Source organism: Mauremys reevesii, linkage group 25, assembly GCF_016161935.1.
Source record: "Mauremys reevesii isolate NIE-2019 linkage group 25, ASM1616193v1, whole genome shotgun sequence".
Taxonomy (NCBI): Eukaryota; Metazoa; Chordata; order Testudines; family Geoemydidae; genus Mauremys; species Mauremys reevesii.
Genome location: NC_052647.1, coordinates 3055759 through 3071733, shown reverse-complemented (window position 1 = coordinate 3071733; position 15975 = coordinate 3055759). Strand labels below are relative to the sequence as shown.

Below are 15975 nucleotides of genomic sequence, written 5' to 3'. Positions count from 1 at the left end.
CAGGACCCCACTGGCTAAAGCTCATCCACAGCAGCAGCCCCAGGACCCCGCTCTGACCCCGGGACCCCACTGCCTAGAGCTCATCGCAGGGGCGGCCCCAGAATCCCGCTCTGACCCCGGGACCCCACTGCCTAGAGCTCGTCGCAGGAGCAGCCCCAGGACCCCGCTGTGACCCAGGGACCCCACTGCCTAGAGCTCATTGCAGGGGCGGCCCCAGGACCCCGCTCTGACCCCGGGACCCCACTGGCTAAAGCTCATTGCAGGGGCGGCCCCAGGACCCCGCTCTGACCCCGGGACCCCACTGCCTAGAGCTCATCGCAGGGGCGGCCCCAGGACCCCGCTCTGACCCCAGGACCCCACTGGCTAAAGCTCATCCACAGCAGCAGCCCCAGGACCCCGCTGTGACCCAGGGACCCCACTGCCTAGAGCTCGTCGCAGGGGCGGCCCCAGGACCCCGCTCTGACCCAGGGACCCCACTGCCTAAAGCTTGTCCTCAGCAGCCGCCCCAGGACCCCACTCTGACCCAGGGACCCCACTGCCTAGAGCTCATTGCAGGGGCGGCCCCAGGACCCCACTCTGACCCCGGGACCCCACTGCCTAGAGCTCGTCGCAGGGGCGGCCCCAGGACCCAGCTCTGAACCCAGGACCCCACTGCAGCAGCCCCAGGACCCTGCTGTGACCCAGGGACCCCACTGGCTAAAGCTCGTCCGCAGGAGCAGCCCCAGGACCCCGCTGTGACCCAGGGACCCCACTGCCTAGAGCTCGTCGCAGGGGCAGCCCCAGGACCCCGCTCTGACCCAGGGACCCCACTGCCTAGAGCTCGTCGCAGGGGCGGCCCCAGGACCCCGCTCTGACCCCAGGACCCCACTGCCTACAGCCCCAGGACCCCGCTCTGACCCCGGGACCCCACTGCCTAGAGCCCCAGGACCCCGCTCTGACCCCGGGACCCCACTGCCTAGAGCTTGTCACGGGCAGCCCCAGGACCCCGCTCTGACCCCAGGACCCCACTGGCTAAAGCTTGTCGCAGGGGCGGCCCCAGGACCCCGCTCTGACCCCGGGACCCCACTGCCTAGAGCTCGTCGCAGGAGCAGCCCCAGGACCCCGCTGTGACCCAGGGACCCCACTGCCTAGAGCTCATTGCAGGGGCGGCCCCAGGACCCCGCTCTGACCCCGGGACCCCACTGGCTAAAGCTCGTCGCAGGGGCGGCCCCAGGACCCCGCTCTGACCCCGGGACCCCACTGCCTAGAGCTCATCGCAGGGGCGGCCCCAGGACCCCACTGGCTAAAGCTCATCCACAGCAGCAGCCCCAGGACCCCGCTGTGACCCAGGGACCCCACTGCCTAGAGCTCGTCGCAGGGGCGGCCCCAGGACCCCGCTCTGACCCAGGGACCCCACTGCCTAGAGCTCGTCGCAGGGGCGGCCCCAGGACCCCGCTCTGACCCCGGGACCCCACTGCCTAGAGCTTGTCGCAGGGGTGGCCCCAGGACCCCGCTCTGACCCCGGGACCCCACTGCCTAGAGCTCGTCGCAGGGGCACCCACTCCCAGTGGAACCTGGCCCAGCCAGCAGGTCTGCACCTCTCTCGGGGGAGAGCCTGGTGAGGGGTTCTCTGCCCTGCCCCCCACAGCTTCACCTCCTCGGGGCGCATGCAGAAGGAGTAGGGTACAGAGTCCCTCCTGCCCCCCACAAACCCGCTGTCATGCAGGGGCCCTGAACTCTGCCCCCGAGGACCACGTCCTATGGGACTGAGCCAGGGCAGACCCAGCCCCCCAGCAAGTGGGGCCCAGCTCACAGGTCTCTAGCTAGCCAAGCTGGAGCAGTGCATGCTGGGAGCTCTGCAATAGGGAGGCGACAGGAGGGGCTGACCTGGGCTCTGCATGCACCACAGGGCTGGGTCCAAGACCCACGGTGTGCAGGGGTGGAGGAGGGGAGGGCAGCCAAGCCTACCGGGCTGAGCCAGGCCGGACAGGACCATCCTGCCTCCCCAGCCCCAGTTCTGGGCTTGCTCCTGATGACAGCTCAGGATCCAGGATGGAGCCAGTGCTGGGCAGCACCTGGGTGCCCCCCGTCAGGCTGGGCTGGCTCCAGAGGCTGCGCCACAGCCTGGGTACTGGGGCACAGATTATACCCCCAATCTGCTCCCGTCTCTGGCTCAGCGGCAGCCCCGGCCAACCCCCACCCCCGCCTGCCGTTACCAGGGCAACGCAGAATGCCTGTTTACTCTGCTGTCCAGGACCTGCAAACCAGACCCTCAATTCCAGGGGGGTGGGGGGAGATCCTGCAGCAGAAACAGGGGGGCGCTCAGTTCACCCCACAGAAGCATGGGGGCTCCCAGCCTGCTCTATACAGCACCCCCTGCTGGGAGAGGCTGGGACTGGAGGAGCTGCAGCGCCCCCTACAGGCAGGTACCACGGGACAGCAGGGATTCTGCCCAGGCCTGGAATTACACCAGCTCCCCCCTTCCCGGGGACCCAAGCCCTACCCCACAGAGCTGGGGGCTTGGTCCAACAAGGAAAGACGAGAGGGCAGTGCGGTGCTAGAGTACACATGGTGCTGGGGGCACAGATGGGGCGGAGGAGAGGGATGGTGAGGAGATAGACAGCGCAGACCAGACCCACAGGCCCATCCAGCCTTGTAGCCCTTCTCTCCTGCCCCACTGGACCAGATGGGAGCCGTGGGACCATCTAGACCATAACCCCCCTGCACCAGGCTCAGACCCACTGACCAATACTGCCTGTAGGAACTCCACCCCCTCCCCATCCCCTGGTGTGCTGGTCCCTGCCTGACTCTTGTGCCCTGGAGCCTGCAAATGGTTACGCCTGCCTCAGCAATAACCATGGCAAATGCCACTGACCAGACCAGGCCACAGCCCCCCAAGCAGTGACATGGGCAGCTCCACTGGCCCCAGTACGGACCAGGAATGCCCTGCGGACCCCCCACCCCATCCTGCTCACTCCATTTTGGGCTCCCTCCAGCAGCATTTGGTGAGATGCCAACTCCCCTCTCCCTGCATGTGTGTGTGGGCGGGGGGCAGGCACCCTGAGTGCAGGGCTGGGGTTGGCAGAGCTTCCCACCACATCCATCCACCCACTCAACCCCTGGAAAGGGAAAGGGGATGTGGGGACAGGCGTCCCTGTGGCAGGAAGCAGAAGGGCAGCAGGGCCCTGTATCCCAGCACCAGGCAGCGCCCTCCCCTGCAGGCAGAGCCAGGCTCCCACGCTGGGAAGCAGCCCCCTTCCCAGCCCCTTGGCAGTGCTCCTGCCTGCTCATGTCTGGGGAGTGGAGCCGGCATCCAGCCTGCTCCGTGGGGCAGTGACTCAGCGGCTCCACTGCCACATCACCCCATGAGTCACCCCAGCAGCTGCCTCAGGCACCCACTCCTGGAGGGATGGGATGCCCCTGGGCACGAGATCGCACGGGGACACAACTTCCCCCCATACCTCCCAGCCGCAGGAGGCAGAGCCAGCTTTAGAGGATAGAACCCAGGAGTCCTGACTCCCAGCCCCCTCCCATTGCTCTGACCACCAGGCCACACTGCCCGTCTGCTCCCAGAATGCCCCTTCACCTGGCAGATGGGGGCTACCCTGGCATGTGCCCCCTCCCATCCCCCAATGGACTCTGCTGCACTCCCTGACCTCACCTCCCTGTTCCAATTCCATCCTCCCACATGCATTCCCCAGCAGCCCCCTCCCCCATCCATCCTCACTCCCCCCACCCCATCTCCCATCAGCCCCTGCTCCAATCCTGTCCCCCACCTCCCCAACTCCCACACTCATTTGGTGCCCGCTCCTGCGGTGCCTGGGCGGGCACAATCCAGACTAAACTAGTCCCCACTTCTCACCCCGAGGGCACCTGGCAAAGGGACCCAGGTGGCAAACCCAGCTCCAGGCTGGCACAGTAGGGCCCATGGGGCCCACGGGGAGCTGCCCCCCTGTGAGGGGCCCCGCACACTGGTAGGGGAGGGGGAAAGATTTCTGGCACTGGGACGGAGATACATTTCCCACCCCCAGCCCTCCCTGAGCCGGTTCCAACCCGTTCGACAGGTTCCAGCAGCACCACAGCACCATGCTGAGCCAAACGGCAGGGAGAGCCCCCTGGCCACTCCTCTCTGCCACGCCCATCCTGCCCCCCTAGCTCCCCTCTGTCCCCTGCCCCCTTCCTGCCTGCCCGGCTGCATCTCTCTGCTCCCTGTCGCTCCCGTCCTGTCGCCCTGGTCACCCCTCTCTACCCCCTGTCCCCCTTCTGCCCCAGAGCTGCTCCTCTCTGCCCCTGCCCCCCTCTTATCCCCCTCGGCCTTTCCTCTCTGCCCCCCAACCCCTGGCCACTCCTCTCTGTCCTCCTGGATGTCCCCTGTGCCGCCCCCCCCGATGCTCCTCTCTGCCCTCCCAGCTGTCCCCTCGTGCCCCCGCACCGTTCCTCTCCGCCTGCCCCCTCTTGGCCACTCCTCTCTGCCCCTCTCCAGTCCCCTGTCGGCTGCTCCTCTATGCCCCCTGCACCCCACCATGCCTCTCCTACCCACCCCTGGCTACTCATTTCTGCCCCCATCTCCAATCATCTCTGCTTCTGCTGTGCCCCTTCCACCCCTCCCCTGACCTTCTCTGCCCTCCACTGCTCCCCTCCCGCCCCTCCCACTCCCTGATGCTGGGGGCACTGTGCCTGTTCTGGCACTGGGCCAGGTCAGCATTCAGCTGGTGCTCCAGTCCCACACTCCAGCCCATGATTTCCAGCGGCCAGGCAACAAGGCCCCATCCAGATACTACTCCTGCTCCAGGCCAGGCAGCGCCACAGCCGGTGATTCACCTGTTCGGGGCGGGGCGGCAGGAGGCCCATCCACCTGTCTGGCATTCCAACGCAGGCAGCAAGGAGACGGGAACCTGCCACTGCGAGTTCCGGCACCTGCCTGCGCGGCCGCTGTGCCATGGCCTGGCACTAGGGGCAGCGGGGACTGGGTGAGGGCACAGCACAGAACAGAAACTATTCAGCTATTCCTGGCTCACTTGGCAGGAAGTGGTGGGCACAGGGCCACCCAGGCTACCCGTACAGAGCCAGCCGCTGCCCCCACCAGGCGCCAACCACTTCCCCCTGGAACCTACGACCTGGGTGACAGGTCAGAGACGGATCTGCGGAGAGACTGCCAGGAACTGCCAAGGCCCCCTGCACCCAGTCTCCAGGGCTCAGCCCCATCCGGTTCCAACTCCCCAGCATCAGGGCCTGAAGCCCTGCCCTGGAGAGAGAATTCCCAAATAATCAGCCTGCCTTGCCCCACTGGCAGCCTCCACCATCAGAGCTCACACTGCAGAGTCAGATGCAGGAAGAAAATGGAAGTGATTCACAGAGAAAGTCATTACTGGGCTCAGAGAGAGCAGGGTCTAGTGGTTAGAGCAGGGGCACTAGGAGTCAGGATTCCTGGGTTTTATCCCCAGCTCTGCTCCCATGAAGCAGGGTGATGACACTCACTGAAGCACTCCATGCTAGTTAGCTCCAGTCCCTTGCAGCTGGCTCGCCAGGGCTCTGCAAACCTGTTGGGTGACTCAGCACAGCAGAAGTGGCAATCTCCATTCCAAACCCATCTCCCATCCACACTGACCGAGCGGGTCCAGGCACGGCAGGAGCTGCCATGGCCCAATGCCGCCTCCCCTTTGTTCCCAGCCCCCTCCCCACCAGCAGCTGGACTTCCTGGGTCCCCCCACATGGCCTTTATAGCATCCCCACCAGGGAAAGCACCTGGCCCGTCAGCCCCTTCTGGTGGTCCAGCCAGGGCCAGGGAGACAAACGGCCTCCCTTCGGGTGCTCCCGCACACAGGGCTGAGAACCAGGAAACTCAGCACACTCCTTCCTGGCCTCTCCCATGCGGGCCAGCTGCTCCAATGGGGGCTGGGGAAGGGGGTCAGCCCAGTCACCCTAGCCTGATGGGGTCAGCTCAGCTCCGGACACAGCCTGGGTCTCACATGTGCCCCACCCCCTCCGCAGATCAGCAGCTGCTTCCTTTCCAAGCGCTGTCTACAGCCGCTGGGATCAAATGACTCCAGGGCCCTCTCCTGAAGAGGCCCCCTGTCTGGGAGACTCTAGGAAGGAGGCCGGGCAGGAGGAGCTCCCCCCCCACACCCCGCCAGGAAGTGGGGAGCTGCAGGGCGGCCAGCACACTGCTAACACTGCTCTGCAATCTGGGATTGCAACAGCCACCCCAGGGAGGAAACAAGGGGGGGCAGATCTCGGCCCCTTTGCCAGTAGGGGTGGGCAGGGATGAGGGCCAGAGGATGTGTGCCCCAGGGTGTCAGTTCTCTGCCCAGGGAGCCCCAAAGAAAACATCCAGGCACTTTGTCACTCTGCCCTCCACTAGCCTCCCCACAGGCACAAGATTCACCTCTTCTGCAGCCGCCCTCCCAGCTCATCCGACCCCAGCTGGAAGCCCTTTCTCCTGCCCCCCTGCATCAACAAGCATCACCCCATGTTCCCCTCCCCAGCGCGGGGCCTGGGGGACAGGAGGGGTTGCACCCAACAGCCAGGCCTCCAGAGTCAGAGTGAGTCGCCCACTGCCTGGCTGCTGACATTCCTCATTCCACATGGAAACAGATCCACCCCATCCCCCACACTCTTATAACCCCTTCACCCTGCCCCAAGCATCCCCCACTCCCATCAGCTCAGGGCAACCCCTAGCCCCTCCCACATGCTCACAGCCCCAGCAGGGTGTGACTCCCCTCTCTTGGCCTGGCGAGGGTCCCTTCTGCTGCATCCCTTCCCAGGGGCCACGAGGCGCAGGCAAGAGGCTACCTCACAGTAAGTGGCTGCTCCCCACATCCCCCAGCCCTGACCCTCTGCCCTGCCGGTGTTTCCTACCCCCAGGCAGCTCTGCCAGCTCCACCAAGCAGAGCAGCGACTGGGGCTTGGTGCCATGACACCCCTCCCCCCGCCCCGCTGGCTGGCACCCCCCAATCACCACCGGCTCCTTGGGGCAGGGCCATGCCAGGCACGGTGACGGGGCTATGCAGGCCTCCAGCCAAGGACATACATCAGGTGAGGCGCAGCAAGATGGGGGCAGGGGCAGAGCCAGGAACAAAACCCAGCGCTCCAGAACCTGGCCTGGGCCGGCTGAACCACTGGGCCAGGCTGCCCTTACTCCTTATGGCTGAGCTGCCAGGAACCACCCTCCCTCCTGCTAACTGAGTCCCAGGCCTCTGGTTCCTGCTGGTTCAGACCTGCCCATCCCCTCACCCCAGGGAGAGAGGGTGGGAAAGCCCTCCCCCTCCCCCCGCAGCCTGTGAGCAACACCCCACCACCATGGAGCCCGTCTTGCTGGATGGCAGCGGGCACGGATCCCAACCTGCAGGGCAGGGGGTCACTTACACGCAGGCTGCCTTCCCGTTGGAGTAGAGGATGCACTGGCCGCCATTCTCACAGGGCATGGAGCCTTCCAGACACTGCACGGCTGCAGGGAGAGAGCGGGAGAGAGCCCATTAGAGCACAAAGAAGTGGCCCCCTCACTTCCCTGTCCCCATCCCCATGCAGAACTCCCTCGCACCCAGCCCCTCAGTGGGGAGCCCAGCTCAGTCACTGGCCATGCCAGCTGCACCAAGAAAGGGGCATCAGGGCACTGGGATCCAGGGGATTCCTAGCAGCAACCCCTGACAGCAGCTGCTCTTTGCTTCCCTGTCCCCCTGCCCCACCCAGATGGTCCTTGGTCCATCACCCATCTGGCTTAGAGCACACTGTTCAGGCAAGCCCCAGGGAACATCAGAGCGCCCCATAAACTGGATGGATGTGGCAGGACCCTGCCCATAACCCCAAGCCCCACCCTGAAATGATCAACAGCAATGCTGCTATCAGGGCTGGGATTTAAACAGCCATCATTAGGCTTCAGAGTCAACGCCACACTGACACTGGTACTGACTTTGCATGGGGAAAGTTTCATCCCAGCAGCAGCAGGCAAAGGGAAGACACACATGCCACAAACCAGGAGGAGGGCAGCTGACAGACAAGTTCCATGTATGACTAGGAAGTTTAACTTGGGGGTGCCCCCTACCAATGAGCCAAGGAAAGGTCTGTGTGACTCCACCACCACCAGCCCCCAGTGCCATCCAGCACAGGGGGGGCGGGGCAGACAGGGGTTTCCAGGGCTCTGGGCACAACCTGCAGGTTCCAGTCAGATGCTAGGGCCTCGCAACCCCTGGGACCAAGGGAACAGCAGCCCCCAGAGCTCCTGCTCCCAGAACCTTCTGCCCTGTGGCACATGGTCCCAGGCCACCAGGACCCCACAGGGAAAGCAGAGCCTGTCAGGGCCTCAGAGCACAGTCAGTGTCTTCATCAAGTGTCCAGGGACCTGCCCTGCTAATCTCTGCCCCTTCCCAGGCCCCTCATACAGCAGTAGCCTGCCAGCTCAGACCTCGGCTCAGACCCTGCCAAGGAGGCTGGGCCATTCCAGGCAGTACAGGGCTACAGGCAGAACAGAGCCGGGGGCCTCGGCCCCACATGTAGGGGACAGAGCAGCACAGCTGGGAGGGGACTGAGACTGCACCATCCTGGGTGTTACAGCATCTTGAGGCAGGACGACTCTCTGACAAACGAGCCAGGAACCTCCACCCACAGCTCACCCTACAGTCAGCCCAGCCCTCTGCCTCCACCCTGAGTGCGAGGCTCCCACAGCCTGGGGATGGAGGGTCGCTCTGAGGGAGATGGACTCAGACCCCACCCCCACCCCCCAGCACGGGGACCTGTTGCCCAGGGCAACCCCAGCTCTGCCAAGCCCCACAGGCTCCTGAAGAAGCCTCCCCAGGGACAGTGAGACCCTGTGCCAGGATGACAGTGACCAGCTGCCAGCCCTGGCTGGACCCAATCTAGGGTCGAGGGACCAGTACACCCAGCCCTGAGAGTCCTCTCCCCTTCCAGACCCCTGGGCAGCTCTGCCAGCAGCTGGACTAGCATGGGGGGGGCAAACTAGAGACACCCCACAACCCCCCCATGGGCCAATGCTTGGGCTTCTAATGGGACTCACTGGAAGGGTAGGGTGGGCTGGTCCCAGCCCCCCCAGCTGGATTGGCCCCCTGAATAAATGGGGTTCAGACATCTCTATGTCCCTGGGGCTGCAGCTCCAGGCCCTGCGGAGGAGCCGATCCCAAAAGGAAACCCCAGCAGCAGTTTTCCATGGCTGGGGAGCAGGACGAGGCACAAACCCAACAGCCCCCTCCCCTCCCCCATACAGAGAGAGAGAGGAGGCTGGGCCTGGGCCCCACAGGCCATGTAGGGCTCAGGGGCCTCACTCCTTCCCCCACCAGCCATTTCCTCCAGACCCACTTGGAGAGCGCTGCGTGCCCAGCACACAGATCAGCTCCCAGAGACAATGCCGCCCCCGCCCCTCTCCCCCACTCCAGCCCCCAGAGCCAGTACTGCAGTGGAATTTGCTCGGCCGGCCGGCCAGCCGGCCCCCTCCCCACACACGGCTGCAACTGAAGGGGTGGCATCGGGCTTAGACAGCTCCACCACACATACCCTGATCTCTGGGCCCCTTTGCCCTTGGCGCCAACCCCCAGCCCCATGAGGGACCCCAGGCGCAGCAGCTTTGGGGGAGGGGGACGAGATGCTGAGAGACTCATTCTCCTGGGTAGCTGGCGGGGCTGTCCCAGGTGCCAGGAGGTGGCTTGGGCCCCGCATGGAACCCCCCGCCTGTCAGGCACAGATGTGTCTGGGGAGCAGCAAACCCAGTCGTGCCCCCGCACAGTGGAACGGGGGCCTGTCCCACACTGGGATATGTGCGATGACGGGGTCCCACCCCCCCCCAATGTGATACCCAGGGCAGGCCCAGCAGCAGAGGGGGCAGAGTTTTAAGAAGAGCCCTAACTTCTTCCAGCCTAGAGCGAGAAGGGGGGGAGGGATCCCAGAACATTAACCCCTTGAGTGCCAGCTCCAACTCCCCATCTGCAGGGAGGCCTGATGGGAAGTGCAGTGGGGAACCCTCAGCATGCACAGCCCTCCAAAGAGAGCACCGACAGGAAACTAAGGCATAGAGATAGGAAGGGGACTGCCTAAAGTCACTCAGCGAGTCAGTGGCACCGCTGGGAGAGAACCCAGGAGTCCTGACTGCCAGCCACTCTAATCCACTAGCCCCCACTTCCTTCCCAAAGCCAGGGACAGAACCCAGAAGTCCTAACTACCGACCTCACTCCCCCACTGTAACCTAGTAGCCCCCATTTCCCTCCCAAAGCCAGGGATAGAACCCAGGAGTCCTGACTGCCAGCCCCCTCCCCCCCAATCTAACCCACTAGCGCCCACTTCCCCCACCCCCACCCCAAAAAAATAAACCCAGCAGCAGTCAAGGCCCCATCACTGCAGAAATTAAAGGACAGTGGAGATAAGAGGCTGTGGGAACGCTGGGGGAGTTCACACTGCCAAAGGCAGGGTAAGACAGGATGACCCTGGAGGCTCTGCTGCCCCGGAGGGCTCTGGGATTCCTGGGCGGTGAGAGTCACAGAACAACCCCCCACACCTCCCCCAAATCCTGTGTCCAAAGTGGGATATCTTCACACACAGGAACCCCCACCTGTGCTCAGGACACATAGCTGCTGCCAACACAAGCCACCCACCCTCCTCCCCCCGAGCTTCTCACTCCGGCAGCCTGGGGCACAGTCTCCCATCAGTCCCTGCAGAGAAGGTGCTGCAAGCAGTGAGGGACTCAGCACTGAGCCCTGGGAGCTCACAGGCAGTGAGGGAGGCACTGTGCCGACACACACCTGGCCCAGCCCCAGCACCCGTATTCCCCCGCCCCCCACAGCTGAGACAGGGGCAGTGCATGCTGGGACACAGCCCCTCACCCCTCTGCATTAGGGGCTGGCATGCTTTCCTGACAGGTATGCCAGGCAAGGCAGGGCACATACCTATAAAGTCTCCCACCCCGACCCATGCTGCCCAGCAGCCCCAGCGCCCTGGGATCCTGACCACAGGCAGCCTCGCAGGACCACTTAAGCTAGTGCAGTGAGGCAGGGACCCGACAGTCACAGCCAGCCCAGGGACTGCCAGAACTCCCAACTGCCTGAAACAGCACTTCAGGGGCCAAGCCAGCTCAATGTACGTTGTCAAGCAGAACACAGGATCCAGAGCCACCCAGAGAGGAATGGACAAGGGGAAGGTGAGGCAGCCAGGACTTCTGGGTTCTATCCTCAGCTCTGCCAATGACTGGGCCAGTCACTTGCCCTCTCGGAGTCATTTCTGCTGGTGCAGAAGTAGCCCCAACCTGCCTCCTCTCTGGCATTTGTGAAGCCTCATGAGAAGCTCAGGGCCCCAGGGAGGGTTCAGCCAGCGCCCCAGGCTGTTCAGTCAGGGATCCCATTGCTGTAACTCCCCCACTCCCCAGGGCAGGGGAAGGACTGCTCCTGCCAGCCAAGGACCCACGAATGGACCAGAACTGATCATCACAGGATAGCAGAGCTGGATCCCCTGGCCTGGCAGACACAGCCAACTGCCCCTGCCCCAACAGTGCAGCAAATTCAGAGCCAAGTGATTGGCTTGGGAGAGTCGGGGCCTCTGTGACCCAGCCCAGAGCAGGGGGACCGACTGGTGCGGGAGTGGTGGGAGTGGGAGACAAGACCTGTCACTTCCAAGGTGCAGTCCAAGCCCAGTATCCGGACCCCCATCACTGGCCCCATTAGGCACCCTTCGGTGCAACTGGCACCCCCAGCAGGGCCCAGGGAGGCTCACCTGCCCCTCACTCTCCCCATGGCGGGGGAAGGGGTCAGTGTTGCTAAAAACCCATGAGTGGAGGGGGGCTCAGGAGACACCACCCACCCCAGGATTCCTGGTCTCCATCCTGGGTGGACGAGCAGGTTCAGGCCCTGATTCTGGGGCACATTTGGATGCTGTCCTGGGGAAACCTCTGCAGTCTACAAGGAAGCAGGGATGGGGGCTCACTAGCCAGGCAGAGAGCCCCTGAGAACAGTTCCACACTGTCCTGCCAGCTGGGCAGAGACCATGGCCTGCACTGGCTGTGCTGGGGCAGGTGGGCCCCCCAGCCCCACTCCTCCCTGGCCGGTTGGGTCCCTGGGTATCCCTGTTGCTTCAGCCAGCGGCTCTATGGGAGGAGTGTTTACAACCGGATTAGCCAGTGTGATTGTTCAGGCGGCTCCAGGGCCCTCTCCAGATTCCACAGCTCTCCAGCTGCCTGGCCGCTTTGTTCACAGGCTAGCAACGCAGTGGGGGGGGAGAAAGGGGCAGACGAGTGAATGGCCCAGCCAGCCGGCCCTCTCATGCATCTGGAGGGGAGGCAGCTGCTGCAGCTCTGAGCGCTCCTGGGTATAGCCAGCGCTGGGGAGGGGCAGGGTCCCACACTGTCTGTGGGTGAATGACAGAGGCCAATGCCCAGAAGGGGGCCAGCACCACGGAGCCATTGCCTGCCACCCAATTCCCGCCCTCACCTCATTCCACAGGGCCCACAGGGCAGCCACCCCCACCAGCCCCTTCACTTAGGGGGCAACATGGGGAGCCTGGCCACGAACCAGCCGGGTCCCACACAAAGCATCGCGCTCCGGGGAGCTCACGCTGCTGCAGCAGGGCACAGAGAAGCCAGCTTTCTGGGAGCCAGGCTGAGCCAGGCTGCTCTGGAGGAAGAGGGAGGTTAAACAGGGGGTGACTAAAATCAACCAGGGAAAGTTCTAGAAAGAGAGAGACTTTGCAAAGGTAGGAGGACCTCATGCTCAGGATGGGGGCGAGGAGCTAGGCCGTTACCCTCCACAAGACCGCATCCCCAGAACAGGGGACTGGGACGGTCACCCCCCACCTGGGAGCTCATCCTCCAGATGGGAGGACCAGGCTGCTGCCCCCCCCCCAGGACCTCATCCCTGGAACTGGGGGGGGGGGGGAAATCGGGCCACTTCCCACCACCCCGGGAGCTCATCCCCCCAGACAGGAGGACCAGGCTGCCGCATCCCAGGGACTGCATCCCCGGGATGGGGGGGGACCAGGCCACTCCCCCACACACACCAGGAGGGGGGATAATCCACACCCCCATAACCTAATTTCCGCTACTACCGCCCAAGACAAGAATTTACCCAGAAGAGACCTGAGCTGAGCCCAAGGCCTCCCAGCCCTTGCCCAGCCCCCAAGCAGTTGGAGCTGCAAAGGCCTCTGCCTCACTCGCTGTGACAGCGGCTAGAGGTGCCTTTCCCTAGTGAGGACACTGTCTGGGTGCGTCTGGAAGCTGGTTCCTGGCTCCAGGACAGAGACCTCCAAGTTCCTGCAAGGGGGGGTTGGCACCAGCAGTCTGTGCGGGAGCAGAGTGGCCAGACCCCTGTCTAGCCATGGGGCCACGCACTGCTCAGGAACGAACAGCACGGCGGGACTCCCGCAATGCAGCGAGTTGCTCAACAAGAACAATGCTGGTCTATGTCCAGCCAGGCAGCAAGGGGGGTGGAGGGGGTTATACTTCAGGGCATCCACAACCTACAGCAGCAGCAGCCATCCCACAGACCCTGGGCCCATCCACATGTGTCCCCATGCGCTGGCTGGGAGTGCAGGCAGCAGGTTGGCCTCCCCAAGCCGCACAAACCAGTCCAGCAGCTTCATGGGCGAGTGAAACCCATGCTGAATAATAACCCTGCGCTGTATTTACCTTTCACAGCAGTTCTCTCATCGCTGGCACATTGCTGTGCACTGGCAAGTTGGTGCAGGACACGCAATTAAATCATCTTATCTCCCAGATGCATCACCTCAAGTCCCAGCTCACACTCACTGGGGGGTGGGGGGCCGCTGGCTGACCAGCTGGGCTCCCAGGGCTCTTGCTGAGTTTGCCACTTGCCCAGCAGAGCCAGGGGAGGCCAGGTCCCAGCAGGCCCAATGCGGAGCTGGGTAATCGTTTTGAAGTTCTCTCCCAGCCTCCCCAGTGCTTCTTAGCCGGCGGGTGCCCTGCCCCAATGCCCCAGCTCTGTGAAGAAGCGGGGGAGCCCAGCCAGGGGAAGGTCTGGGAGCGCCCCAGGATGGCGCCTCAGATTTACTTTCCAACACAAAAAGTTTGAGTATCCGGGGCTGGGAAGAGACGGAGTCAAAACAGCTGCTGGAGCATCTGTGCAGGACGTCACCCCCCCACAATTCCACACACTGAACCGCAACAAAAATGCCATCAAATGTGAGCCAGCGACCCCCGGAAGCCGGTTCATGGCAATCCCAGCTAAACCCCCTGGGTCCCTGCTCCCCCCATTGTACAGCCCCCACCACAAGGCAATGGGATCCCCCCACGCTCTGCGCCTGGCTCGTGCGGACTTCATGGGCAGGAGGCCGCGACCGCAGAGAGGGGGAAGGGCGGCAAGGGGGAAGCCGGATCCGCGCTCCAGCTCCAGGTTCCCCCACGCTCCCAGGCTGGCTGGCGCAGGCTGCGAGGAAAGTTTACTTCTAGTCAATAGTGAAAGAAGAGGAGCGCAGGATTGTTCCCCGCAGCCTCAAATCAGTGCCTGCGAACTCCCAGCCTAAGCCCAGCCCAGCCGCGGGGCAGGGGCCGCGCAGCCCCCTCCCCCAAGCGGGGATTATACAATGATTAAGTATTTTCTTTGTGCTCTGACACAGGGCCGGCCCCCTCCCCCCAGCGCAGTCAGGGGAGGGGGCTCGGGCAGGGGGGAGCGCACAAGAGACGCGTTACAAGTGGTTCCCAAGTTGGACGGAGCCGTCCCCGTCCTAAGCCCCCCATTCAGCCGCTGATCCCTGCCGGGGGAGCCCGCATCATTGGGGCGCGCGGCGGATTCCTGGCTTTGAAACCCACCCCACCCCCCGCGCAAAAAAAAAAAAAGAAAAAAAAACTTTTGCAAAGTTTGTAAAGAGAAAGTGAAGGGACCAGATCACGTCGCCCCCCTTCCCGACGCCACCAGACGCCCCCCCGAACGCCAACCTGGGGTCCCCAAAATCGCCAGGACCCCCAAACACCGAGAGGACCCCTCAACAACGGGGTCCCCGAAACTGCCCCAACACCGGGTTGAGCAACAAGAGATCGCCGGGGGCGGGACTCCCCTGGCACTCGCAGCTGCCGCGATCCCCCCTCCAGCTCTCCAGACCACAACTCCCACAGCCGGCGCGCCCCCCGCACGGGATCCCCCGCCCCTGCCCCCTTACCTGCTCCGGCTCCCAGCTGCGCCAGCAGTGCGATGCCCAGGAGGCTGCCGCCCAGCAGCACCCGGGACCCGGCCCCCGAGCCCATCCCGCCGCTCCGCTCGCGATCCCGAACCCGGACCCTGCTCCTTCGCCGTCCCCGCCCTAGAGATCCATGGCGGGGCCGAGAGCCCCGCGCCCCAGAGCCAGACACCAGTGCAGCCAGGCTGCCTGCCTCCCTCCCTCCCGGACCCTGGGAAACTTCCCCCGCCAGCAACGACTCGAGTCCTGGCCCGGCCGCCCCTCCTCTGCGCGGGGCGGGGCCCGGCCTCCTCCTCCCCGGGCTCCCACGCTCCTTCCCTCCCCTCCCTCCTGCCCAGCCCGCTCCCGATCAGGCCCAGCTCCGCGCTGCAGCCAGCGACCCCTGCCCGAGCTGGCGCCGGCAGGTGGCGGGGGACTGACCGGGCTCCCTCGCTGCAGGCGCGGGGAGAAGGGGGCACCGCGGCGCTCAGTGGGGCTCGAGCTCCGGGGAACAGATGACGATGGAGGGAGCGGGGTGCAATGGGGGGCTCTGCTGGGAGATCTCTGAGCGACCGGATAACGGTTCCCCAGGGGAGAGGGGGGGTCCAAACCTGCCCCCCCACCCAGCAGGGTGGGGGAGGGGGCACAAGCAGCGGTGTGTTCTGGGGTCAGGGATGTGCTGGCTCAGACCCCGTACCCTCGGCCTTTCCCACAGAGTCATGAATCCTCCCTCCAACATGACCAAAAAAGCGGTTGTTTTTTATGAGCATCCAAGTCCCCAAGGAGGGGAAAGTTTCCATCGCTGGCTGGCTGTGGCGAGGGGCGGCCCCTCATCCACCCCCGCTTCCGGCGACTCCAACCCAAGGCGACTGGTGGGGTCCGCACACCGGGGCAGCTGTA

The 15975-nt window shown here is 64.4% G+C and overlaps 1 protein-coding gene across 1 annotated transcript in view; it reads right to left on the bottom strand.

Annotated features, from left to right (window-relative positions):
* The window catches only part of NOTCH3 (notch receptor 3), a 49454-nt gene extending 34169 nt beyond the window's left edge, over positions 1–15285 (bottom strand). The window contains exons 1-2 of the mRNA XM_039514477.1: positions 15079–15285; positions 7345–7426 (exon numbers count right to left, since the gene is read on the bottom strand). Of these exons, the coding sequence (XP_039370411.1) occupies positions 7345–7426; positions 15079–15163 (167 nt within the window). The 5' untranslated portion in view covers positions 15164–15285. The remainder of the gene's footprint in view (positions 1–7344; positions 7427–15078) is intronic.
* Between the last annotated feature and the right edge of the window lie 690 nt (positions 15286–15975).